We start from the raw sequence: 27,233 nt of genomic DNA, 5'->3' as shown, positions 1-27,233 counted from the left end.
TTATTTGTTTAAGGCGTGACAAGCAACGTCAATCACAATGATATGGCGTGGCGATGGCGTCCATTGAAGATAATATTTATTTTGTATGAAAAATAGGGAGTCTAAATAATTCATATTTTTTTAAAGTCGTAGAACATAAGTGTCACCGTTTGAGGAGTACAATCTATGTTTTAATTATTTGCTCATGTTACAGGCCACACCCGGTATAAGCGTGTTAACTTACCTACATATGATCAAAAAACATACGTCATCAGAATTTTTAATATTTGTCATTTTAAGAAAACATTTATTACGTATGGCACTTTACAATATGCAATTCTATTAAAATTATAGTATTTTAGTGGGTTCACCCATATTCCAAGACGAAACTCGAAATTAGAACGTTAAGTTAATAACAAGTATCTTCTAACTATCTCAAACTATAATAGAATTCCGACCCAAAGCTTATTATTTCACCTTTTGTTTAACTGAAAGTTTCGCATGCGCTACAATTCATATAGGTAAATAGCTATTCTGGCTAATACACATTTTCTCACTGCCTTAATACAATCCAGTTGAGTGGGTAATGTATTATTTCTCTCGTTACTATTCCGATGTTGTTTTCCTATAACAATGCTTGAGTTTCCCCCATAAATGTTGGAGCATAGTTACATAGTAAACAGTATCTTGAATAATATTACTATCTTCAAGAAAACAGACAGTCTTAACTATATCCAATTTTCTTTTGCAATTGACGATGTAAATGTTCCTTCATTTTAAATACTAAAGCAAGTAAATAAATATGTAAATATAAAAAGGCATAACCTTAACTTTATGCACGTAAATATGACTTCCTTTGACACATGAAACGCAAATAGAGTAGGTACACAAAATGTATAACCTAGTTACTCCTGATTGTAAAGACATTGTAAGGCGCTAGTGGTCGCATGTCGCATGTCCTTGCCTTCTTGCATTTTATTTTTAGCGCCACCGTTAATAAGGAAGAATATAAACGAAGTCGTTCTTAAGCCGAGTACAGACTTTTGAGCTAACTTACCAAAAGAAATCAAATCGTGCCTGAAACTCAGATATGATCAAATAAGTACCATTTCCATATAAGTACCTAGTTAGTTTTTTCTATCTTTGCAAAAATGCTCCCACGCCCAATTTGAGTAAGTATTGGAAAACACATTACCTGTTTTCGTCCATTCTATTCGATAGGCCCCTTTGTTATTGTTAAATTGTCCGAAATGTTGCGTCGACATTCATGTAGGAACCTATAGAAAACTAATAGAAATGCACAACATAGGCGTATAAGCTATAGCGCCACAAGAAATATCTTGGCAACAAGACAGCCAAGCATATTTGTGTTGTGTTTTGTTTCCCAGCTTCTCAGCTCGCTATTGTATACTCGGCTTAACTGCGCCGCAGTTACACTGGCTACGTAGCATATAATAGGTGCGCACGTCTGTTATTAACCTGACACATTAACCGGCTTTTTGTGGCGGGCATTTAATTAGTCTTAACCACTTAAAGATTCTTGGTATAATCGCTATTTCGTCTTTTTTATACCGGTTGTAGAATCAATCGATTGCGGAAGTTGTTGTATGCTTGTACACATTTGAAGGTGTTGGATAGGCTACGAATTCTCTCTCTCTTTAGTCGTTCCCTCATTCCTGAGGATCGTGATCACCAGGTTTCACATCCTTGATCAGCTGTCTCCTTCGGTCTCGATCCATTGTTACCCTCACTGCTTGATGGAATTTGCTCGAGTCCAGTCACTGTCCGCCTTTGGTCAGGCTACGAATTAATTGGGTTGAATGTTTATTAATACTAGTAAATATACGTGAAAAACGTGCGCCTTTACAGCAGCGCTTTTACAAGCCATTATTTATCATGATACCTGCGCAGTATTTACGTATCCTTTCCTCAATTAATGAGGCTTGTAATACGAGTATGATTAGTAGAATTCATAATATTTTTGTAAGCGGAGAAAGGTGTCACGTCAGATAGACATGTTTAAGCTCAAAATAAATCCATAGAGATTACATACTGCTGAGTTGAGTTTAAAATGTTTACTTGTAGGTTTTGTCATAACTTGGTGCTCTGCGGTTTTCTCACTGATAGCGATACTCTTGGCTGAGACAACTGGTTTCTTATCATCATAACTTGCCGAGATCGCCGCCTCAGGCGAATACCAATGTGGTTTTTAAATAGACATTAGTCTAACAGGTCTCGGAGGGTCTCTCTTATACTGGTATTTCCAAAGTGATGCGCTCGACAAGTGATAAGAAAAACGCCCTGGATCGTTGCCCAGTCGATCACGAGAGCTCCCGAATACCTGAGTGACTTTAAGCTTTTTGAAACATTGTCGCAATAACGGGTTAGACAATATAACGTTATCAGCAAGGCTAACATGGTCGCCTTTTTAACATCTGTCACCATACCTGTCACGTTCTAACAAGTATAAAAGTGCAATTATGACATGACAAGTGATAAAAATGCGACCATGATATCCGTGCCGCTTCACGTAGGTGCATAGTTATAATATAATGGATGAAAACCACAATGATCCAGTAGGCTAGTTCATACTTCCATGCGCAGGCCGGAGCACGTACGCAATAACAGGATATTTTTTGGATGTTTCTATAAACCAGTTTTTACGTTTACCTTTAGAAATATGGGGGCAACGTGCTTGTTGTATTTTCGCTAGCTTTTTAGTTTGCGTGCGAGGCTATAAATATTTAAATTGAAAAAAGGGAGGCAAATGTGAATACATATCCGAAATAGATGTCAACCATTTGTTGTTGCTTTGTCTAGGTACGCGTAGAGTGACAGATTTATTTTTAATGTAAGTAATCAAATTAATAAGTCCCTATTGTCGAGTTGAGACTATTTGGAGATACATACATGGCAGAAACAATTATTATTAGAATACTAATAAAATATAAATATTGAAATTAGGTACTATTATTTATTGAATAAGGTGAATTGGGATAACTCCAAAAAAGCAGGGAAATTTGAAAATCACAGGTATAGATAGGTATATCTACTAAACCAGAAGAGCTTCAACAAAGTTGGCAACACTAACATTACTGCAACGCTTACCGAAGCTATTATATAATCTTAATCTGTGACCGAGGTAGCATGCTTACGGTTTTTAATAAAACTACCGGCTTTCGTAGTTACCCCAATATACCTTATTGACGATTTATTTATATTGGCGTTACGGATTAATTATGTCTCCAGTCACCTTTTGCATTTTTTGTGACATTATATACAGGGTGATTTCGGGGTCGTGGAGCAAGACATCATACAGAATCCAAAGATGAGCCTAATGATGTTGTTAATTATTGCTTATCACCAATAATGATGATGACAAGTAGGAAAAAACATTTTTACATACAATTTGGTGACCCTACTCAATGTGACGTCTTGTCGCTTTCCATACAGCGTATGTCAAAAGTCATAGGGTGACCATAATTACTTAGGATAGCATTAATTTTACTTGAAAAATAAGAATAATTAAAGTAATTATCTTTTAATCAAATCTTTTAATATGATAATGTGGATCATTTACGGAGTCAGAAAAAGTGGTTCTGGATCACGACCCAGAAATCACCCTGTATATAAATACTTATGTACAGATAGGTCCAACAAGTACCTATGTAACCTGTTTTTACACGCATACATATTTAAACCTATTTTTTTTGTCTTAGTAGTTAATAGTAGGTAAAGTGCACTTACCAGTAGGTGACCTTTGAAGTATATGGATTGACCTTACTATTGCCGCGAAGATTGCAATCCTTTGATTACGGCCAAGTTCGGAAAATTGACGTCTTTTCATGGCGACTATTCCAAGAACTCGTACGAACCGCTTTGGTAAATCAGATTAAAAGTAGGTAGGTACATATTAAAATAGACAAGTCATAAATCCACACTCGCAAAGTGGCATCCACACTCGCACGCCACGCCAATCTTTACAGCCAAATATAATCCCACATGACTTAGAGCCCGTAAAACCCCCATAAACTCCGTGTGAACTCCCAAGTCCCGAAATTAAAGCACCTTGGCGTTAATAATCCCAACTCTCTTCATTCCCGATAGGGATGATTGAGATTTTGATCAAGAATCATATTTTTGGAGAAAAGTAGAGTCTTAGAGCTTAATACAATAATGAACCGTCATCAATTTTCACGGGTTTCGTGATATTATGAAGATTAAGTAACTTTTGATTCTAAAACCGGGTTTACGTTAATTAAAATGCGACCTCCATCCCTTTCTTATCGGTTTAGAATATCATCTAGATTTTATTTCATTGAGCTTTGACTTGGGCGTTTATAATTTCCTGAGTGTTTTCGTCAATTCACAAATACTCGTAAGTCAAACTTCGTAAATATATTAAAATGATACGAGATAGACATTTATAAGTACTTACAAACAGTAATATATATTTTTTTTCTATTAAAATTCAGTTTGGGTAACACCTTACGAAGTATTGTACCTAAATACAAAATATAGCGTATAGGTACCTAATGTTATTATATGAGGAAACCTTGTATCTCTCAACAATTACTACAACGACTATTTAACATAATATATATGATATTGTTTATCACGTTCCGTCCTCGGCATGAGTTTAAATGGTCTATTATGCAGAGCGATACTACTCTCAAGGGGTTTTCTACGTACCAAGACAATATATCTCCAAGATACTATTTGTTCAAATTATTGTATTGTGAATGTGTTAAAATTAGGCACACTTAATAATATGATGCGCATAGCTTTATAGAATATTTCTGTTTTTCCTAACCAATCCAATTAAAATGAATTAGAATAATTACGAATTTGTATATTAGCTGTAACTTTTTACTCCGTCTAGCACAGCTACCACGAGTTGGTAAATGTCAGACTTACTGATCGAAAATAGAACACATTTTTGAAGTGCCGTGGGAAATATCTATCCCTTAGCCTGGTAAAGGGTTAATCGACTTTCGATCACTGTCCACCCACTCGCAATGAAGACTAAGACCTTTTGAGAAACTTCATCGCACGTTCTTGTCCCGACGGCATTAAAATGCTGTAGAATCTATACGAAAATGCCTATCTCGAAACTTCCAGAGATGTAAACTAGAGCCTTTGTATACATAACAGATTATACATATTAGTACTTAAAGTAATTTTGATCGAGAAATATCTGTCAAACAACAGAGAACATTCAGTGAATGTTGTGAACGAAAAGACGCAAATGTTTCTACAAATTTCATACACTTTTGACAAGCTTTGTCAACTTCTTGTGGTCCTATTCGCACATTGGCAAACTTCACTACTCTGTAACTAGGCTTCAATGGCGATCTAGGCCAACGCAGGCATTATTTCCACGACTACTGGTTTATTTTTATGAAGCGACCAAGGACCTGCAATTCCGCAGAACCGTTCAGTTTCATACCGCTTTACTCCTCGTACACCTCGTTTATTTCCATCTTACTTACTGCAATTCTACCGCAGCTACTAAGTTAAGAAACGTATCTTTATACGACACATTCTATGGTGACTTATGGCATTATTATGAGTCTGTAAGAAATCGCAATTTCCACAAAAATGTTGTATTTAGAATCAAGGAAGAGTCACGATCTTCGCTATTGCTATAGCAAATTAGGTTATTTAAATGTCCTTAGAAGAGATCTAGTTACTGGTACTAAAATTACAGTCTCTCCTAATTTATGCATAGAGAATGTTCATTGAAGACTAGACCCGTTTAAATTAGTTTATAATTAACCTTGTTGACGGATAGCGATGTTCGTTGATTATCGATTTAAACAATCCCAGCCTTTCCCAAACACGTCTTGGAACTTGGAAGGTAGGTAGGTATTGAGATTAATGCCAATCAAACTTTGAAACTGGTTTACGTTGATCGTCGCCTTTCGCCTTTGCGAGATCGTGCGAGTCAAATATACAACTAACTCGAGTCGCCCGAACACTCAAGCACTTGTGAATGACAGATTTTAAAGCACTTGAAAATCCAACAAATCATCTTATTGATTTCTAGGAAGTAATGTATCTACTACCTACTTAAATGACATGTCAAGGAAAATAGATATTAGTGCTTTCATTTATTGAAAAACATTTGTTGAAATATTGGTGTTATTTTTTTAGAATGAGCGTCAATGATGTATTTACTGGGCAAATGACACAAAATTTAGTTAACAAAATATTACTTCGTTGTTTTATATGTAGCAGGCAAGGCAATATTTCGGAAACTTGTTTACTGATAGGCGACATTTTCAAATACACTGTTTTTAGGATGCTTTCAAACACTGATTTTTTGACGGCATGCTTTTAGAGCTAGGTAAAACATTCATCAATCATCCTACCTGTGTTTATGGGACTTCGCCATCGTCACATACCTACAAAGACCGATGACTCCTTTTATGATCAAATAATTTTATTTTCATTATTTATGTTTCACGACCAGATTAAACTGGTAAATTCGGTGGACCTTATGTTTTTTGTAATAAGGTCCACCGATGTACAGTTAGGAGGTTTACTGTTTGTACAAGTACTAACATACATACATACTTAGTACATACACACTCAGTATTTTATACTAAGTATGTATTATTTCCAATACATAACAACGTGTCCGTAGTAATAAGTAATATCGTATGTTTTTCTTCTAAGCCAATCGAATTTAAAGAATCTGAAAACGAAATAAGAAGAATTAAGGAAAATAAATTTAGATTCTATTTATCATTGCAAATGCCATAGTCATCGTATTTGAAGAACTCCAGTCGCATTGTTATATTAAATTGACATTTTCTGTCCTCCGAAAAAAACGGAAGCATCTAATCCGCCCTTTGTATTTTAATTTCCGTCCTTACGAGAGTATTTTTTGACCAACTACGGGCTACGAGTATTTTTCCTGAAAATGAGAGAGCTGCTTTGTCACTTCAAGCGCGACAAACGCAATTTAAATCTTTACATTGCCTTGAAGGAAGCATAATTATATAGAATAGACACATAAGTATATTCAAATAGTACATATCCATAGTAGTATCATAGTTAGTAAGTATATAAAAATAAATAACACATGACCAACTTCGTTCCTAAAACTAAAACATTTTGCACAAAGATCATCGCTCTTATCGTGCATAATATATCTAGTCATGCTAATTTCTACAATAACCAATGGGTTATGCATCCTGCTTCATAGGCAGTCACTAGCGACTACTAGGAGGCCGTTACTCAAGGCATTTATTAGACTGTATATTTTTTTTGTATAATGATAAAAAAAATTATAACTAAAATAAATAACTCTTTTGGTTTTTTTTCTTTAAATGAACGTCTAATAACTCTAATAAGTGCCTTGAGTAACGGCCTCCTAGTAGTCGCTAACTCGCTAGTGACTGCCTATGAAGCAGGATGTCCCGAGTTCGAATCCTGGTAAGGAAATTATTTTTTGTATGTTTATAACGAATATTTTCCTCATTTGTGCATGTTACCTATGTGTCTAAGTATGTATTTCTCTATTTGCTTAGTTTCTCTTTGCGTTTTCTTAGCTTAGTTTGGGTCTAGGTCGATCTGTAACTTGTTTTTTTCTGTGTAATGTTGTCCCAAATTATGTATTTATACGGTTAAAGATTCTTTATTCTCATAAGAATTACAAATTCACTTAAATGAGAACATAATTTGATTGCTTTACTATATTTTTAATAGTAATATATATGTTTAAGTAAATTAAATTATCTTACATTTTATGAAATATCTTTACCGTGATTAATTTTGTATTATAGTGGAAAAATTGTAACAGAGTTGTTTTTGTCCACAGCCATGGAGAAGACCTGATCGTGACGCCGTTCGCGCAGGTCCTGGCGAGCCTGCGCAGCGTGCGCACCAACTTCCTATCACTCACCAATGTGCCAGTCTCCAAGTAAGTAACCCGTTTTCATACCAAGTTTCAATTTTTAAAGGTGTGTCTACGCTAGGCTAGCCGAGCACGAGCCGACCACGAGCCGAACACAATTCGTCTAATGTGGACCGACTTACAAGCCACGAACGAGCGCGCTGCGAGCGTTTCGTTCGTGCTCGGCTGCGTTCCGCCAGTTGTCGGTTTTTTGACGAACACAAAGGGATTTGCTTCGCGCTCGCAGTGCGCTCGTGGACGTGTTCGTTGTACGTCCACACTTGACGCCGCGAACGACGAAGCCGAGAATGGCTCCGCTCGTGCTTCGCTCGTGCTCGGTTCGTCTAGCGTAGACCCACCTTAACAAGCAAAAACATCTGCGAACGATGCTATTAAGCTTAGAATAAATTTAACGGTGGAAAAATTATTGTCTCAGGTGAGACTTGAATCCAGGTAACAGATAGATAGTTAAAGATAAATATTGGATTTTTTTGGACTTATTTAAGAAGGTTCATCCTAATCCGTATTCCAATTTGGCTGCACTGACCTTAAGTAACTGTGGACCAGTGTTTAGAATTAAGCTACAAGAAATCTAATTCTAAGAATGCAAAAACCCGAATACTTACGTATTCTTTGATTTTGGAACCAAAACCCGGCAATTTGATTTTTTTTAATTAATATAATATATGTATATCCTATGTCACTCCCACAACTCAGATAAATCTGCTACATACTTTGAAAACCGTCAATCGCTGTAGGTTGTAGGATGAGCCATAGATTCAGAGCTATTTACAAACATATACGCTCGAAAGACATAACTCTCCCCCAGTCGAGTGATAAAAACCATCCTCACCAAGTCTAAAACGTCTCTAGAAGTGATCCATGATTTACTGACGAAAACAATAATAATCAAGTGAATGGATGCCAAAGTTTATGGCGGAGTAAAGCCGAAAAATAGGCAGCCACAGTTTTACGACGGCTTTAAAAGGATAAGAAGAACAAATTGAATGTGGCATGAAAAAATACTCTGGCAAGTCCACAGAAGTTGTGTTAAGAGGCAGAAAGAGAAGTGAATCATAAAATTTAATGTGTTACACCTCACGTTTATGACGACAGCCAATTGTTTTATTTTGTGGGTTAATGTTTATTATGTCGCTTTCTCCGCTCAAGCATGAATATCGATTTATCTTGTTATATCGTAGATAAAAACAGGTATTTAAATTTTATATGAGTTGGATCTAACTATTATATAAGGGCATTTGAGTCGCTTAACTTCAAACTCGGGTAAATCCATCTGTCAGATTATGCGATTTTGGTATTAAGAAAACGTAATAGGGTAGATACTAGATATTTGCTGAGAGGGTCCAATGGATTTACCCGAGTTTGAAGTTAATCGACACATTTTCACTTAACGTACACAGTTAAGTGAAAATGAAAATGCCCATTAACGGCCCTTTAGAGTTAGACGAAGAAAAGTCTGCAGCGATTGTGATAGCCTACGCTGTGCAAGTGTTATTTATATATACGTCATAATTTCATAGAAGTTTGACGTTTAAAATAATACTTGCACTGCGTGGGCTATCAAAATCGCTGCAGACTTTTCTTGGTCTAACTATATCAATCGTCACAACACTAAGGGTCAATGTCAAATTCCATACATTTTGTCAGGAATGTGACGGTTAGACGTTATTGATACACGAGTAAGGCGCGTTTTAAAGTACATGTGAAATCAAATTGTCCCTAATCATCCTGAGCCTTATGTCTGGGACTTATATAGAGTCGCACAGGTGGGCACAAGCCTTGTTTCACATACGACAGAGCTTGGGTTGGGCCCACCCAAGGTTGGAGTTGGTTTGGGCTTCAGTTCCCACGCTAGCTTAAGCGGATTGGAGTCTTTGCATGCAACTTTGAATTTATTCTCAGATGTATAATATATTCCCTCATGATTTTATGCTTCATCGAAAACCTAGCATTAAATACCAACATTTCCTGACATTGACGACCTGTCTGGCCTAGTGGCTAGTGACCCTGCATATGACGCTGATAGTCCATCAGGGTTAAAATCCTGGTATAGGTAGGGCATTGATTTCTGTTATGAATACAGATAGTTCCTGAGTCATACTGTTTTCTATATATCTGGGTATTTATAAATATTTATATTAAATCTCTTTTCGCATATTTTTTCTCCAGCTGAAACAGAAAGTATTTTCGAAAATATTTTGCATAGGTTGTGTAGAATAGGTTAGGTTAGGTTTGTGTTATAATTTTTCAGAAATGTTAATATATCCAGCACAATAACAAATGAGTGTTATGCGTAACATTACATTAGGACAATCAATTATCATGCTTCCCAATATGGACTCGGTAGGTAGACATCTAAATACACGTAGGTATGTCAAGTCATTAGGATCTCCTCGTAATCTAACATATTTATTTATTAAGTATATCACAAGCCAAAGAAATGCTCAGCCGCAAACCAGGTGGCAAATAATATATAATTAACTTCCACGTGTGGGGAGAATGTAGGACACCAACGGACTGGCAGTTATATTGACAGTTATATTAACTTGTTATGACGAGGTTAGGTTTTCCCACTTTTTGTAATTAGTTTGAGTACCTCTATGTAATTAATCGCGATAAAAGCTCACCACTCACCAATTTTGCGTTTCGGGGATCTCGGAAACGGCTCGAACGATTATAGATGCAATTTGTTATATTTGGGTTTTCGGTGGCAATATGTAAATCGCATTTTTTAGTTTTTATATTATGTTTTCTAAGCAAAGCTCGGTGTCCCAGATATTTAACAATACCACTATTAACTTAATCAGGCTTGAGATAATACAATTATTTTTGTATTTGCAAATTATCTGTTTAGGATTACGAAATTTTAATAATCATGTGCGGTTAAAGTGCGTAAAAAGTTCCCATGTAGGAGTTTAATAAATTGTTTCCATTTCACGCCACATGCAGAAAATGGTTACGTCAGCCAACAGGTAAACTCGTTATTACAAGGGCCGACAGCAGAGAAAATTACATTTCAATTCCATTAGTTCATAAATTTATCCTTGGGCTCCATAAGGTCGGATGTAAAAAACATGAACTTTTCAGTAGAGCCGAAACATAATTGCCAATTTTTTGCTAATTTCTCGAGATCGATGAGTACTATACAGACGATTGAGTGAAAATGCTTTTATATTTTATTTACAAACGTATTCTATTCAGTATTTGTGAAAAGAATATCATTTTGACTTTACGTTCTCTCCCAATACTTTAAAATAGTATCATATCTAAACTTGTATTTGTACATCTTAGTTTTAGAAATTGTGATTGTCTCAAATTGAAATTGAAAACGGCGTACTTACTGTATAAAATTTGGGCAGACATATCGTACCTACTGATAAGCACCTTTACATTTAGAAGCATAAAGTAGTAACCGTCAATACAATGTCAAAAACGTTGGAAGTATGCAAATATGTGCATTGCTGAATATTGAAAACGGACAAAAGATACCAATCACAGCTTATTTATTAGAAAATTAAACCGCTGCATGAATGTTTAAAATTATTATAATTACATTCGAGCCGAGCCGAGCCAAGCCTAAAAATCGGCATTGAAAATATGTAGAACTACAGGATTTTTGTTCAAGATAAATTTTCAGTCTATCGTGGGTGTAGGTGAAATATTTTTAATTGGCAGCTGGGTATATTTATTCGAAAAGGACTCATTTTAATTAACTGTTTTAAAAGCATGTTTTAGATTAGTCGGAGTGAATCAAAAAGCAGATATTCTCGAAATTAATGTATATAATTTCATTTCATTTATTTACCCTCTAAATTTAAATTACTAATGACGGTAGTCAATATTAAAATTCATGTTTTTATTGTTTAGGTGTCTTAATTATTTCATATTACTTTTTATCCCTGTTTTTCTTTGTTTCGTTGTCGTAAATGTCAAAGGGCCCTCGGCTACGTAATTAGAGTAACTGAGATAGTTGCTCGAAATTTACGAACTTCGATTTTCATGGTTATACCAGAGATACATGTAACTCCGTATAAGATAAATAAAGTCTAAGAAAAAAACGTGCCTCGGAAATCAAGAAAAAGTCATTCTCGAATAGATGGCGCACACACATTTGGCCTATTCTCTGCTAGATGGCGTTGACGACACCGTTTGATATTTAACAATTTTAACACATATCAGTGAAAGAACATGGGTCAGTATGGAACAATTAAAATTAAAAATCATTTATCCGTAAACATATTTTGATTAATATATACATTTTCAATTTTATTTTAAGTTTTAATCGTGTGTAGATAGATGGCAGTAAATAGCAAATGACTCAACCTATCTGCTGTTTTAATTTAGCAAACGATGTACCAAACACCCTGTATACCTAACCAAAAACTAGGTATGTATGTACATTTAATATTTAAAATGTATTCTTGGAGAGTAGCTAAATACGAAGGCACGTTTTGAGCATTTGTTGATTACAAAATATTTTATTTTTATCACGGGTCTGATTACTCTGATTTGATTGACTAACTACATTCATTAATTCTGTTCAACATTAAAATATAAATCTTAGCAAACGTTGTGCTTTGTTGGCGAACAGTTTTCATAATAATTGTGACTCAAAATGTTCGCATGTTATGCCGAATATTCGGTATTCGGCCGAGAGAGGGTCCGAATATTCAGTATTCGGTATTCAGCCAAATTCACTATTCGGGGCATCTCTAATATAAATGTAATTTTCTTTCTTTCTATTTTCATAGTTAAATATTAAATTCATCAAGACGTAGGTGTTTTATCACCAAACGTTTATTCTACAAAGAGGCAAGAGGGTAATATTTAATAAATTATTTATGTTTGCCATTTAATTCTTACTCCTATAATTAATGTAGATTCTTCATTTGCATCAAATAGCAATAACATTACGTGTATGTTTAATAGAGTGGTAATTATTGTTTATGACTCACAACTAGTTATAAATCTTTATCAGAATTACTTACTGGTAATAATTTACAATGCATATCAGCGACTCAGCCTACGAAGGCGGCTACGTCACATGCGCGTGAGCATGATCAAGGTCGAGCACCGTAGATGTGGTAAAGGCACTGTGCACAACATACGAAGCGAGCAAACTACGAATGTGATACTGGTGTTTAAATATTTGTAGATTGTTAAACGCATATTATAATGAGAGTATTGTATATTTTGACTACCAGTACATTTTATAAAACAAGTAAAACGTTTGAAAAGAACTAAAAGCCGACTACGGTTTTTTCTTACCCATTTGAAACTCGGTAAAAAAAATCAGCTTGGTACTTTCGACACTGGAACACACGACACAAATGATGTCTTCATAGACTACTATTAATCGTAATCATGTATAGCTCTTCCCGGTGTCAGGTAATGAGTCCAGCGTGGTCCAGCCCAATAATTTAACGGCCCGATTCTAACTTTAAGATACGTCAATTAATAGATCTAGAAACGATATGGACTAGATATGTCAGTGTCAAATGTGACGTTTCTTCAAACAAATGCTGTCACTTTTGACACTGACACATCTAATCCATATCGTTTCTAGATCTATTAGTTGACGTATCTTAAAGTTCGAATACGGCAGTAAGTTAATCATAGAAAATGTAGGTACCTATAGATGTTCTTACAGTAAATTCAGATTTGCTTCAATGTCTGAATCTAGCTTTACAATTTTCTAAATCTCATTTCATATTGATAAAAAAACGTTAAAAGTAAGAATATTTAGCTGTAGATTACAGGATCGACATTCATATTCGCACTTTTTTTTATTTCGCATTCGCATTTAAATGACAGTCTGTCGTGCATTTTGTGCACATGTGCTCATGTGCATATTGTGCATCACACCGCGTATAGGTAGATATAGTTGATGTATCATTTTATTCTCAAACTATCTACACTCAGCAACCAACAAAATTAATTCATTTTACAAATTATATTTTTTGTATTCCAACAGCATTAACCGGCCAATTTCGTAATACTAAATACATTTATTACAACACAACAAAATACCTAGTAATATATGATTTTATAGTTGAATGTAGTAGTGACGTAGCCGTGACGTGCAACTAGTGACGGTGCGCGTGCACGAGACGCGGTGTAGGCGTTTGTGGGTTGACGGCCTTGCGACACTTCAATGTTCCCACACGTTGTTCTGACGTTTTGCCAATACGCACCGGCCATGTGCGTCTGGCACACGTTTCTGTACCTGTACGGCTACCATCAGTTTGGCATTGACATAAACGCTATCGTGAACGTACGTAATTTACTTTCTATATATCTCTTTCGCACTAATATCACAGAATAATCAATAGTACTACCGTACAGAAAGGAAACTTCCTACAAACCCGAAGTTTGACAGCGATTCAAGGACGAATCATGCTATCCCTTTCTAATATATATAGCACTATCCCTTTCGGCCATTTAGGGTTGTCAAAATACAAGTGATTATCTTATCTGCGGTCGTGCACGCACAAGGAAGTCAAGTGGTGCCAATCCTAATAATTGCTCGGAGCAATGCTGAGCCGAACGGAGCCGAGCACGACCGAAGTCAAGAGTGTCTCCCCAACGCGGGTACCATCAGTTTGGCATTGACATAAACGCTATCGTGAACGTAATTTACTTTCTATAATTATATCTTTTTCGCACTAATATGTCAGTACGGGCTAGATGCATAGAAAGTAAATTACGTTCACGATAGCGTTTATGTCAATGCCAAACTGATGGTAGCCGTACAGTAGCGGCAAACAGATCAACGTAATATTACCTATGTTTTAGAATTTTGATAAAAGTTCGTCTAAGCTAACTTTGCACCGATTTGAAAGAACAAATTGAGGAACTGTCATTATAAACTTTTCTCACAATTGAACGTTGAAAAATCTAGGCGCTTGAAAATAGAAAATACAGCGTAATGGAATGCTTAATTAAAAGCATTTTATTTCCTAAGGCAAAGGAAAAGTTGTTAACAAATCGCTAATTAGGAATGCTATTTATATATTCCTATTATAATTAGTCCTTCAATAAAAATGCAATTTATTTTCTTTAGTTGCAATTCAAAGTAAAATACCGTTCATGAAATACATATTAATGTACAATTGTACACTTCCTTTTTATACAGAGGCATAATTATGACAATTTTGAATACTGGACAAACTATTAGTGACAACTACTAATTACTTACAACTTTTCGTTTATAGGGGCATTCCACGAGACTGTCGCTTACATAACGCTTTTGCCTTGTATGGCAGCTACCTCAATAAAATACGTGAATCTCGATAATATACTGCCAATTTGTTAGCCAAGTCATGAAATATTACCTGACCCAATATCGCTTAATACTCAACATTTCCAGAAGTATTAGAAGAATTGCGTTTTGTAAGCGACAGTCTCGTGGAAGGCCCCTATACTCATTCAATATATGTAAAGTTTTCGACATCGCATACCTACCTAATTACTTGTTGGCTGCCTAATTCGCTTTTCTTAATAGCTCTTTTGACCTCTTTTGAAACTGCTAAAGTTTTAAAACTCCATTCAAAGTTATATAGATGTAGAGCATCACAAATGACATAAATATTTCCAGATACTAGTATAAAATACATTAGAGAAGCTGCAAAATTGAATGAAGGTGAAGTATGTAGAGTCGGACCAAAAAATCTGCAGCGGATTTGATAGCCTACGCAGTGCAAGTGTCATTTATAGGTACGTCATTTTCATAGAAGTTTGACGTTTAAAATAACACTTTCACTGCGTGGGCTATCAAATCCGCTGCAGACTATTCTTAATCTGACTTTACCTTCTTAATTAAACAAATCATATTGGTAAGTTATCCGAAAATTCACGCTTTATTATTTAGACACTTCCGAATTGCAATACTCTATTTGAATATATATAAATAAAATATTTTAGGATTATACAAAGATGTGGAAATTTAACATCATTCATTCATCATCATCATTTAACAATAACTTAACTTTCAACACAATTTTCTGTAAAGGCATGGGTACAAATTCAACGTGATAAAACATAAAATACGCATAGGTACTGAAAATGCTCTTGAAATATGTATGTTGGCGATGTAATAATCAACCTGTACCATCAAATCCTTAAAAAAATAAACAATGAACTTAATATCATGTTAACACTTTACTCTAGCTGAAGTGAAAGTTCTTTTAAAAGTAAATGACGCCACAAAATTTACCCTGACATTTTATGATACCATGTACCTTTACGTATAAAACGCAATAATGCTAAGATTTGAAACAGAATTTCTCTTGTCGATTGTCGCGTAAGTCGTTGGAATTTATACAAAGTGAAATTAACCCGGGGTAAAGAAAGGATTCTTTGAAATCTTTGTCAACTGAGTATATTCTTACTGTCATCGCAATTTTAAACTAAATAACTATTAAAAGTGTTTTATGCAAGCATTATGTGTTTCGTATTTTTATGGAATTATGTTGTGTAAGTATGTTCAATATCAAAACAGGTACTCGTAGTGTATGGCGAGGGTGGAGGGGAAGTGATATTGTTTTTTTTTATCTGTGGATTAAATCCACCGAGAAATAGGGTATTTGACTGTAATTAAAGTAAATTATTACACCAAAATATCGAATCTCTATAAGAATAATCCGTTGCTTTGATGCTGAAATCGTTAATAACAAAATATTAGAGGTAGGTAGGTATCAGATAAAGTGGCAATGTTTTATCATTTACCTACTCATTTTATTAGAATTCGACAATTACTTAGTTATATTGAAAAAACATATTATTTATTGTAGGTCTCGCAGTCGGTTTTCCTTAAAGGTTGTGTTTTTATACAACTTTCGTAAAAATCACGAATATCATACTCAATTTCTCAGAAACATTCAATTTCCAATATGGTAATGCTTGTTATGCACGGATCATTGTAAGAGGTATTATTTCTTAAGTCTGTACTTACTTACTGTAATACCTAAATGGTTACCTACTTGAGTTTCTCGCGTTTTTCTAATCGTATCGTAACCAAAAACTAAATAAATTCGTACGGTAGATTTCTAGTCATTCCCTATATAGTTCGTTTTTTTAGCATTAGAAATAAGGTAAACAATCTTGATGTGTCTTTTAATTGAAAAACACATTTTAAAAATAAGTTACGGCAAATATGTAACAATTATGAATCTAATACGATCATTTATATTCTTCTGCTTTCATTAGTAATAGTTTTAGATTTTTAAAAAGCGTTTTTCCATTAAAAGACATGTCAAGATCGCTTACCTTCTTGCAAGTTCTTTTTAATGCTAAAAAAAACGAACTATAGCTACAGCCCTATTATTTCCGGCAATGCCTAGTTAGCTCCTATTAAATTGGCAGTCAAAGGTAGGTAAGCCCTACGAGGGCTCTGAGGCCAACTTCGCTGCGTGGCGTGGGCTTCTTCTGACCGAAAGACATTTATTTCTATGGGTGTTTAAGCCTGAGCAAATTACGTAAAAGTACTTACGTGGGCTGTGTGTATAATTATTAATTATTAGGGTGTATAATTATAGGAAAGGCAAGTCTATGGGGACGGAATAATGTAAATAAGTAATATATTGTGCAAAATACTACTCGGATAGAAAACATGCAAGTATTTTAAATTTTAATACGAAAAATGTTTAAAAAAAAATTGCTTTTTTGGTAGGCCTACCAACCTAAATTATTCACTTGTCGGTAAAAAAGTCATACCAATCTATATCAGACGTTTGCACGTCCGTATAACGGAAGGACAGTAATGCCTACTAGCGGAGTGTGGGCGAAAGCTTATTTAATTCAAGGGACTTACCTACCATACAACAAACCCACTTTCCAGATGTCTCAACTCAGCATAACGATGTAATTATATCTAAGGGTTGTTTTCTAGAAGACAAAGTGGGGGGGACAAAAGTTACGCTAATTGGTCGTCTATGACTAGTTCTGTTATCAAAATGCGATCTACTGAATATGAAAACGTGATATACAGGTCTATTCGGATTTCGAGTTAATCACAAGATCTATAGACGATTTAGAGATCAACTAGATGTAAGTACATTAGATATCGACTAGATGTGACTTGGATATCTAAGTCATAAGTAACTTGTCGAAATCGTTCAAGAGGACCTCCAGAATCGCGGAAACGAAATCTTTAAATTATCCATATCGTAACTTGTTGAAGTGTAGTAGGAATCTAATTCATTTTCCGAATCGAGCCGTTAGTCTGTGGCGGATTTGCCCTAAGGTCCAGTAGGCCCGGGCCTAGAGCGGCAAGATATTAGGGGCGGCAGCAAGACGGCAGTCTATATATGGGTGTTGAGAAAGGGGCGGCTAGTAGTTACTATAGGGCCTGGGGCCTAGGGAGGCCAACACTGGAAATCCGCCACTGGATATAGTATTGTGTGAAGAAACACAAATTTAAAGATAATGTAGCTGTTGCTAAAACAGTTTTTAAATTTAGAAATACTTAATTTAGAATTTGAAGTTACGGATTTAGTATACAAATACTGTTTTTTTAAGCCAGGCAATATGTGTCATGTCAGTCATGTGTGCATTGTTGTTCAAGTTTTTTCACCACAGTCGAATTTTTGGCATTTTAATCCGATTTCCCGTCAAGCGAACTCTATCGACGTGATGTACTTAATATTAATATTAGAAATATTAGAATTCGAGTGTTTGAAAGTAAAACTACCGTTGAAAACTACTCACAAAATAAATAAATTAAGTACCTAGGTACTCGCACAGTAAGATTTTGCCCTTAACTCATGAAGTCCGTTTGACAGGTGCTTTTGACAAAGGGTGAAGTGAAAAGATAGTGTCAGCAAAATCGCGTTATTTTCCATCGTGCGACGAAGTTTAACGATCTCGTTAGCATCGTATGTCGAACTTGATATGACTGTCCCAAATATATATTCGTTTGATTCTTTTTTTCTCTTACAATGTATAAAAATGATAGGTATCGTTTCATTTAAAGGGCTATTGATATAACTCGAACAATAGGTTCGAAGATTAATAAACATGATGGGTAATGACTTGTTGTTCGAAAAAATAAAAAGTAATATTCTTTTGAAACTTACAATTAGTGTAACTAAATTATATCAATAAGCTACTTTACTTAAAGTTTCTATTATTGTATTGTGTAATAGTAAAAAAAGTTTTAGGATAGTATAAACACGGAATAGATTATACATATAACGGACAAAGCCTTTATAGAATTTGTACTGTAATTCCTATAAATTACCTTTCTACACTAGGTACCTTCCTACCAGCCACAAACTATGAGAATCATTGTACATAGTTACTTATCGCAAAGCCTCTGTTCTTCGTTCTTCCATTTTTATAGCAATTTTAGTCCCAAAAACTTAAGTTTATAAGAAGCTTAATTAAAAATAACAGCCCGAAGCGATACAAATACGCAGTAATTAAATGATTGTCCCTAGACTGTATGCGAGCTAAAAATAAGTTTATAGTGTTGTGCGACTCGTCTAAAATAGACATAAGCACATCTGTTGGTTGACCCCGGCCTTTTGCTCGAGTCGCTTCTTGATTATCTGCCATGCCTTGTTAATTCTAGAATAGTACCTATTGAAGATAATTTCACAGTTTATTTATTCCGTTTTTTATTAACTCCTACACAATATATTTACGAGTCACATTTTCTATTAATGAAAGCCTCTCTGCTGATATAATGATAATAGGAAACTTTATTATGCACGCATAGTCGCCAGAAAAAAGAACACTTGACTTAATCATGATGAATAAAGCAGCATTTTTTTATTCAGCAATAACTGGTATAAATTATAATAGATGATTTTCATTCCATATCTTTATGTCCCTTGAGATCTGTTCAGATATTATGCATTATTATTCAAGACAAGACTGTATTTAAGATAAACTGGCGACGACGTGCGAGCGGCGTGCTTGCAGGGAATTGAAATGTCAATAGAATGACTAACAATCGTATCCCGGCTACTCTTGGATGCAGCGCTAATGCAAAATGCTAAGGATGAACATTCATAATAATAACGTCATAATCATAAGCAGACGTATAAGTGTTTCTAGCATAAACGAGTGTTTGATAAAATGATAAGTCTGTAACAGATTAATAATTAAAATATATAATTTAAATTGCTTGCTGTAAATCACCGAAAAAAATTAAGAACGCAAATCAATTACAAATTGGTACATAATTTCTTTATTACTATATTTAGTGTAGGTACTAAAAAATAAAAACGTAAACTGTTACAGTGCCAAAACAATACAAAACTAACAAAATATCAAAGAAGATATCGAACGTGTTGTGTACTTCGCGGTAGCTATGTTACCTATTATTTATACTATGTTATAAATATCTATGATAAAGTTAAGGTAACATCGATAACAGACATGTCGATATTTCATTTGGACAATCACTTTATTTTGCCACAAAAACTTCTAAGTCTGATCGTAAGTCACTAGTTTTACGGATGAGAAAATCTGAATTGATGCAGTCTCTGCAAGTACCTACTTAAATGGGGCTTTGTGTTTTGTATGGGGAGAGATGTAGAGCGAACATAATACTTAGCGTTAATAGCCGCAGGTAAAACGTTCGTTTTTTTTAAAGAGATTTGATATTTGATATTTATTGAAATCAAATTTTACAGCATTACAGCTAACACCAATGCACTGTAAAATCAAGTAGTAAAATTAAGTACCTAAGTAAAGTAAATAATAAAGCAATTAATAAGCTACTAAGATATTACATGTTTGATTCGCAAAAACGTAAAAAATCTTTAAAAAGTTTATGACTTTCGTCGGCAAACAAGTCGGAGTTAGGTGCAAAAGATAAGAAATTATTAAGGAGTGTCCGGGAACGGACAATTGGAGAGTACTGGTGTGCAGTCGTGTGAATGGTTCCATTATCTAGGAGGTGATGGCTACGACAACGTAGGTAGTTGTCGGGAACAAAAAAGGTAGTCGTTTTCGTCACCAAGTCTAGGCAGTCTGATTCTCCCCTTAATATTTTAGATGTAGTAGACATTAGATTGACATTACGCCTTATCTCGAGGGAGTTAAAGCGTAGCATGCCCAGCAAAAATTTGGTTGGGTATAAAAAGGGGTAATACCCGTAAGTTTTTTTATATAAGAAACGGAGAAAAGCTTTCTGTACCTTTTCTAAAAGCAAGGTGTAGGATTTTTCATGCGGGTTCCAGATTAAAGAGCCAGATTCAATTTTACTTCTAACTAAAGCAATGTATAATAGCTGAACTACTTGAATGAGATGAATGCTTTGTGGAAGCTCAGACTAAAAGTACAGAAATACCTAGTAATAGTGTACAAATAGGTGTAAAAAAATAGTTATTGTTAAAACTAGTAGTGCTGAAATATACAAAATATTGAAATTATTTTGTTTCACTAGTCACATTATTTTGAGCGCGTCCTTCAGTAATAACTAATATGTAAACAACTAAAAACAATAAATTACAGTAGTGTCTTTTCAAATGTGAGAGACATGGACCCTTTGTGAAACCGAGAAGAAGAGAGTTGACGCGTTGGAGATGTGGTGCTGGGACAGAGTTTCGTACAAATGACTCCATATTAAAAAAGAACTCGGCATCAGACAGCGCCTATCAACCACAGTGGAGTCACGCATTCTGACCTTCTTCGGCCATGTTTCTCGTCGTGGTAATGACTCCCTAGAGCGTCTCGTAGTGCAGGGAAAAGTCAAAGGCACCAGACGTGCGTGGGACGTGGTAGATCACCAATGAGATGGACAGACCAGATCAAGGTCGCAACTAAGTGCTCGGTTTACGACTGTACCCGGAAAGCTGCAGTCCGCCACGAATGGCGCCGTATTAGCAAGATCATCACTCATCGAGATTCACAATGATGACCACGACCACTCTGGCAAAAGTGTACTAACCAAGAAGAAGAAGAGCAGAATTTTCAAATGTACGTTAACTATTCACTACAGTTTAATATCTGCACATATGCAATGCCGATAAGAGTACCTTGACAAATGAAGCTGAAACGGTGTTACCATTTTACAACTTTGATCTCTAACCGATATTTTTTACCACTGTGCAACTTGCTCACTTGCACCAATTTTGTACATATCGAAACAATATAAATATTAGATCTTTTTTTAAAGTTCCAATTTCTAATATGAACATACTGATTCATATCTACCATTTGTGTTATGATATAAATGTTTATACGTTCGTTACTATTCTTAGAACTGAACGCCGTCCGTGAACATCGAGTTTACGATGCAAACGACTTGAACGACGTGCATTCTGTGCAGCTGTTAACTTGTTATTCCAAATAAAGTAGTTTTTATATCAATTTGTATTTACTTACCGTCAAAATTTACCAACCGCTGTCTGCCGGCCGTCACCGCAGCGTGGATATAGGGGCAGAGGGGGCCATTTCAAATTCCTGCCCTTGTATTTTCTCACCGTCAGCCACGCGATTAACCTGTTTTGTGTTACTGAGTTATCGATAATAAATAACTTTTGGATTCGATAAAAAACAAATTTATCATCGTTATTATGTCAGTATTCAGTATGTATTCGTATTAGGTATGCGATAATGCTCCCTACATTAAAATAGAAAATTTTACCAAAGTTTTTTATCGTTACATCGTAAAATAACCGCGCAATACGTTTGAGAATAGACTCAAGTTATTGTAAGATAAGATAACTTTATATGAAATTGTAGCTTTCAGCGCTTGTAAAATGTATCAAACTTTAAGGACGATACACGCTAAGAGCTGAACACATCTGCATTGTCAGTTTCCATTTCAAAAGGACCATAAGTTCAAGTTTCTAACAAATTTACAAGTAGAGAGACTACAAAAGACCACTTTTTCGCTTTAGCTAAACTTAGGAGAATGTAATCAAGATGTTCAGTTTAATGACTTAGCCGTCGTGTTAGAAAGACTTTTTTGTTTTCATCGCAAGATTCGTATGCTATTAATTTATACTTGTTCTTTTACAAGCAAAAGAAAGCGTATCAGTTACGTTTTGTTTAGAAAATACCATTTATAACGACAAAAGCGATTGAATGAAGAAATTTTCAAGACGTAATAGCTTTTGTACATGTACATACCTACTAAATATAGCCCGATGGAGGAATACATATCGGTTCTTAAGGGTGGTATTTCATACAACAGGGGGCCAATTATTGATTTTCTAGCGGTCGATTTCGTCACTCGCAAATCTGTGGAAAACGGCTAAATGCTAATTTTTGAAATATGAGCTATAGAAATTGGGAATCCAGTATTGACCACTCATTTGTAATTCTATTCATAGAATTTAAATGCCTAGTAGTGGTGATATTATTGAAGGGAGAATTCGTGCGCTCGAAATAAAAAAATCGGCCCCCGAGTGGACGACGCTTATTGATATATTGACGCTAAGGTGGTGGTACCGGTTCTCGACGCGGTCCCAGTACATGTCATCTTGAAACTTAAGTCATTGTCAATAGAGGTGATAGCACGGTGTCATCTATTGGGCATTAGCATGTCGAGCACTAGTACCACCACCTTATATCATTTCATTCAGACAGGCAGCACATAAAGCTCCTTAATATTTTCATGAGTGACACAAATTATGACAAATTCTAATAAAGAAAGTGACAAATTGACTATATTTAGAATTGGTATACTGTAGAGGAATGAAACCGTACAATTTATAGCTATTTATAGAAATTGTCGCTTTTCATTAGCATTGAGTATAACATTTTTTTTCTGATAAAATGACGAATGTAGTCTGTACGCGTATTTTGATTTGATGAACACAGATATTTGTTCCTGAGTCATTGATGTTTTCTATGTATTTAAGTATTTATAAATATGTATATATTATATACATATCGTTGTCTCAGTACCCACAGCACAAGCCTTATTGAGCTTACTGTGGGACTTAGTCAATTTGTGCAATAATGTTTATTTATTATCCATACCGGAACGGATCTAATCCCTTCTAAGCATACAAGTAGAGTTTGCACGACGGATCCGAAACGTATGGCAAGATCCGCGGATCCAAATCCAGATCCGGATAATTTGATACGGATCCGGATTGCACTGCAAACCCTACACACAAGTATTAGTTTAATAATCAAGGACAGGCTACTAAAGTGCACAGTATCCACAGCCAATCAATCAAAACCAAGTTCTGAGTGCCTACCGCGGCGCGAACCACGTTCGAAGTGTTGCCTCCTTGTCACACTTACGTACGAGTTTACAAGTGCGACAGGCAACACGTCGAACGTGGTTCGCGGTAGACCCTCAGCTTTGAAAGCCGCAGACGTCATACGAAATTGTCGTGGATTACATATTCATTGAGGCCAATTCAAACTCACATTGTGACATCTAAATGATTTCAATCGCGCATGCATTTCGTTCGTACTTGTCGAGTCGCAAGCGAGACACAAGGGCGACTAACATCGTTTAGATATCATTTTGAAATCACAATGTAACTTCGAATTGCCCTCATAGTATGTTCATCTATATCATGTAGCTACCTATTATTTATTCTTGTCGGTGAAACAGCCGCCACCTGCCTCTTTCCCGTAGCCACTCACGCAATCTATTTATTCTAACAAAATCTTACGAACATCAAACGCTCCCGTAATATGAAAAGAAATTTTATCTCCTCAAAGCTTTTACTAGAAATAACCACTTTATAAAATGACTTTGTTGTTTAGTTTTGTTGTTGATCTTGACAAGTAAGTTGATCGTATTAAGCAAAGCTTACAGAGAGTACCATGCGACCTCCGAAGTAAAACAGTTTATACAAAACTGTGCCCTAATCGTTTGCACATTTTTAGGGTTCCGTACCCAGAGGGTAAAAACGGCACCCTATTATGTACTAAGACTCCACTGCCCGTCTGTCTGTCACCAGGCTGTATCTCATAAACCGTAACAGATAGACAGTTGAAATTTACACAGATGATGTATTTCTGTTGTCTGCTGCCTATAACAACAAATACTAAAAAGTACGGAACCCTCGGTGGTCGAGTCGGACTCGCACTTGTCCGGTTTTTATATTAATACATATTTTATTTAGAAGGTTTTAGATCGCTAATTACTAGATACTTTAAGAGTAATTACTAGATAACTTAACTTTTTACGGTTTATAATAAAAATAGTAACCGGTTTTAAGATAATACAAGTCATGTATGAAGTATGTATGACATTGGATTAGATTAAACTCTACAAATATAAGTATTTTAATAAAAGCTTATGTATTAGGGTAGCATGTAATGCAATCGGTCGCTCTGGAGATCTAGAACGGTTATATCCGTCAGTGGAATTGTGAGTAACCGATTATATTAGGTATATGATGATGATGAAAAGTATGTTGTAGACCTTTAATATTTTTATCATTATGTAACTTATTAACTTATTATTGTCTTGTATTAAGTATTAATCCTACTAAATGATTAATTGACTGTGTCCTTGGTAATACGCGGTAATTAGACCACAATACGATTATAAGATTAAAAAACTATCTGCCTTATGATAATGATAACACTAAACACAATTTAAATTTATATTCATATATTTCCTGTTTTATTTACATTCATTTGTATTATTTCCTCTGTGTACGTGACTGTTTAAAACATGTATGTCAAGTCTTCCGGGTTCACCTCTATTGTAGTAGGTACGACCAAGAACAATATTTTTGAAATTGTTTTTTTCCTTTCCCAAGGAGCAAGTGCCTCTTCGACCACATTTTCCTTTTCCCTTGACTGTACTAAATACTGACTGACTGTATTTGACTGTACTTGAAAGTCCACCTCTCATTCTATCTGTCAGAAATTCTAATTTGAACTCTGGAGTTGTTTTATTATTCATTGGTTTTCTATTGCGGGTGGGAAACTATCTTTTGGAAGCAGGTTATTTAACTGACAAAGGCGCCGCATTTCACTTACACATGTAATTTCGATATAAAATGAGTTTTCTTGTTCCGAGTTGACACCATTGCGATATTTGTGAATAAATACCGTATCTTTTTTCTGTACCCCTAGAAATAGGCGTAATTATATATATGTTTTTTTTCTGTAAGGCAGATTAGTCCCTCCAAATAGAAATAATAAATCGTGTCATTTAAATAGCCCTTTCCCAGTATCTCACATCTTAATCTGTTATTGAAACATAAATCTGTTCATCTAACTCGCGCTTTAGCTAATTTATTTAGTAAACCTTTGTTAAATTTTGGTCGCTTTGTAACAATAAGGTCATAGGATTATCTAGGGCTTGTTAGACTTAAAAGCCAAGCCAAGTTTTAGTTATTATTACGATAAGAATAACTAAGTCGCTATATCGGGTGGGACAGAACGAGGGACTTTTATGCAAACGGGGAATTGTTTAGGCTACGCAGTTATTTTTCACATATTAATCACGTTAATATTTCAAACCACGTTAATTTTTGAGATCATCATCATCATCATCATCATCATTTCAGCCTATATACGTCCCACTGCTGAGCACAGGCCTCCTCTCATGCGCGAGAGGGCTTGGGCTATAGTCCCCACGCTAGCCCAATGCGGATTTTTGAGATACAGTTTGTTAAACATTAATGCAAAAATCTGTATGTTTCAATCCTAGTAAATAGATCCTATGAATGACATGAAAAGTGTCAATTTACATACTCGTAAAATGGAAATAACTTTATAAAGTTGTAACTGATATAAAAATATTTAATTTTAGCGATTTTGTTTTACTTTTTCTAATCCAGCTTTTTCTAATCCAGATTATAATAACTCGATTGTAGATCACTTATAACATTATCCTTTCAGTTCAGTTGCCAGAAATGTTGCACCCTGTATAATGATCAATGTATTTTATTTACTTTTCAAAAAATCTGCACGTTTCCTATCAGACTTATGTAATATTATACGCGCGAAGACTAAAAGCTTTATGTAAAGGGGCCCACTGATTACCAGTCCGCCGGACGATATCAGCCTGTCAGTTGACCGCAAAAGGCCACACACTAACAGTTTTCTGTCAGTTTTCGGCCTGACGCCTTACACGAACTGATCGTGTGTGGCCGCCTGACGATTCCAGTCATCGCCGACAGATATCCGCCGGACAGTCCGTGGCCTCGAGTCCAGTCAAACACACATCATGAGGTAGCCGGCCGGCGATCGACACACGTTACAGCATTAGTAAATTCTATTTTATTCCTAATACTTAAGAGTTCATAGTCCCTAATAAGCAATATAAGCATACGACTTTTTGTCTTCGAACACCACGGATCCAATACTTAATTCTTTGAGGCTGATATTTGCTTGTAATTTCATACACAATTTACGGCCAGTAGACCTTATTAATCTTAAATAAGGT

The 27,233-nt window shown here is 35.3% G+C and overlaps 1 protein-coding gene across 13 annotated transcripts in view; it reads left to right on the top strand.

The window, feature by feature from the left end:
• The window catches only part of LOC134665829 (3',5'-cyclic-AMP phosphodiesterase), a 614,694-nt gene that overhangs the window by 524,739 nt on the left and 62,722 nt on the right, over positions 1 to 27,233 (top strand). For all 13 annotated transcript variants that reach the window (XM_063522834.1, XM_063522831.1, XM_063522833.1 and 10 more), the window contains one exon: positions 7,808 to 7,909. In XM_063522834.1, the coding sequence (XP_063378904.1) occupies positions 7,808 to 7,909 (102 nt within the window). The remainder of the gene's footprint in view (positions 1 to 7,807; positions 7,910 to 27,233) is intronic.

Source organism: Cydia fagiglandana, chromosome 7 (genome assembly GCF_963556715.1).
Source record: "Cydia fagiglandana chromosome 7, ilCydFagi1.1, whole genome shotgun sequence".
NCBI lineage: Eukaryota > Metazoa > Arthropoda > Insecta > Lepidoptera > Tortricidae > Cydia > Cydia fagiglandana.
The sequence above is the reverse complement of the archived record's forward strand: the minus strand, read 5'-3'. Positions and strand labels throughout refer to the sequence as shown.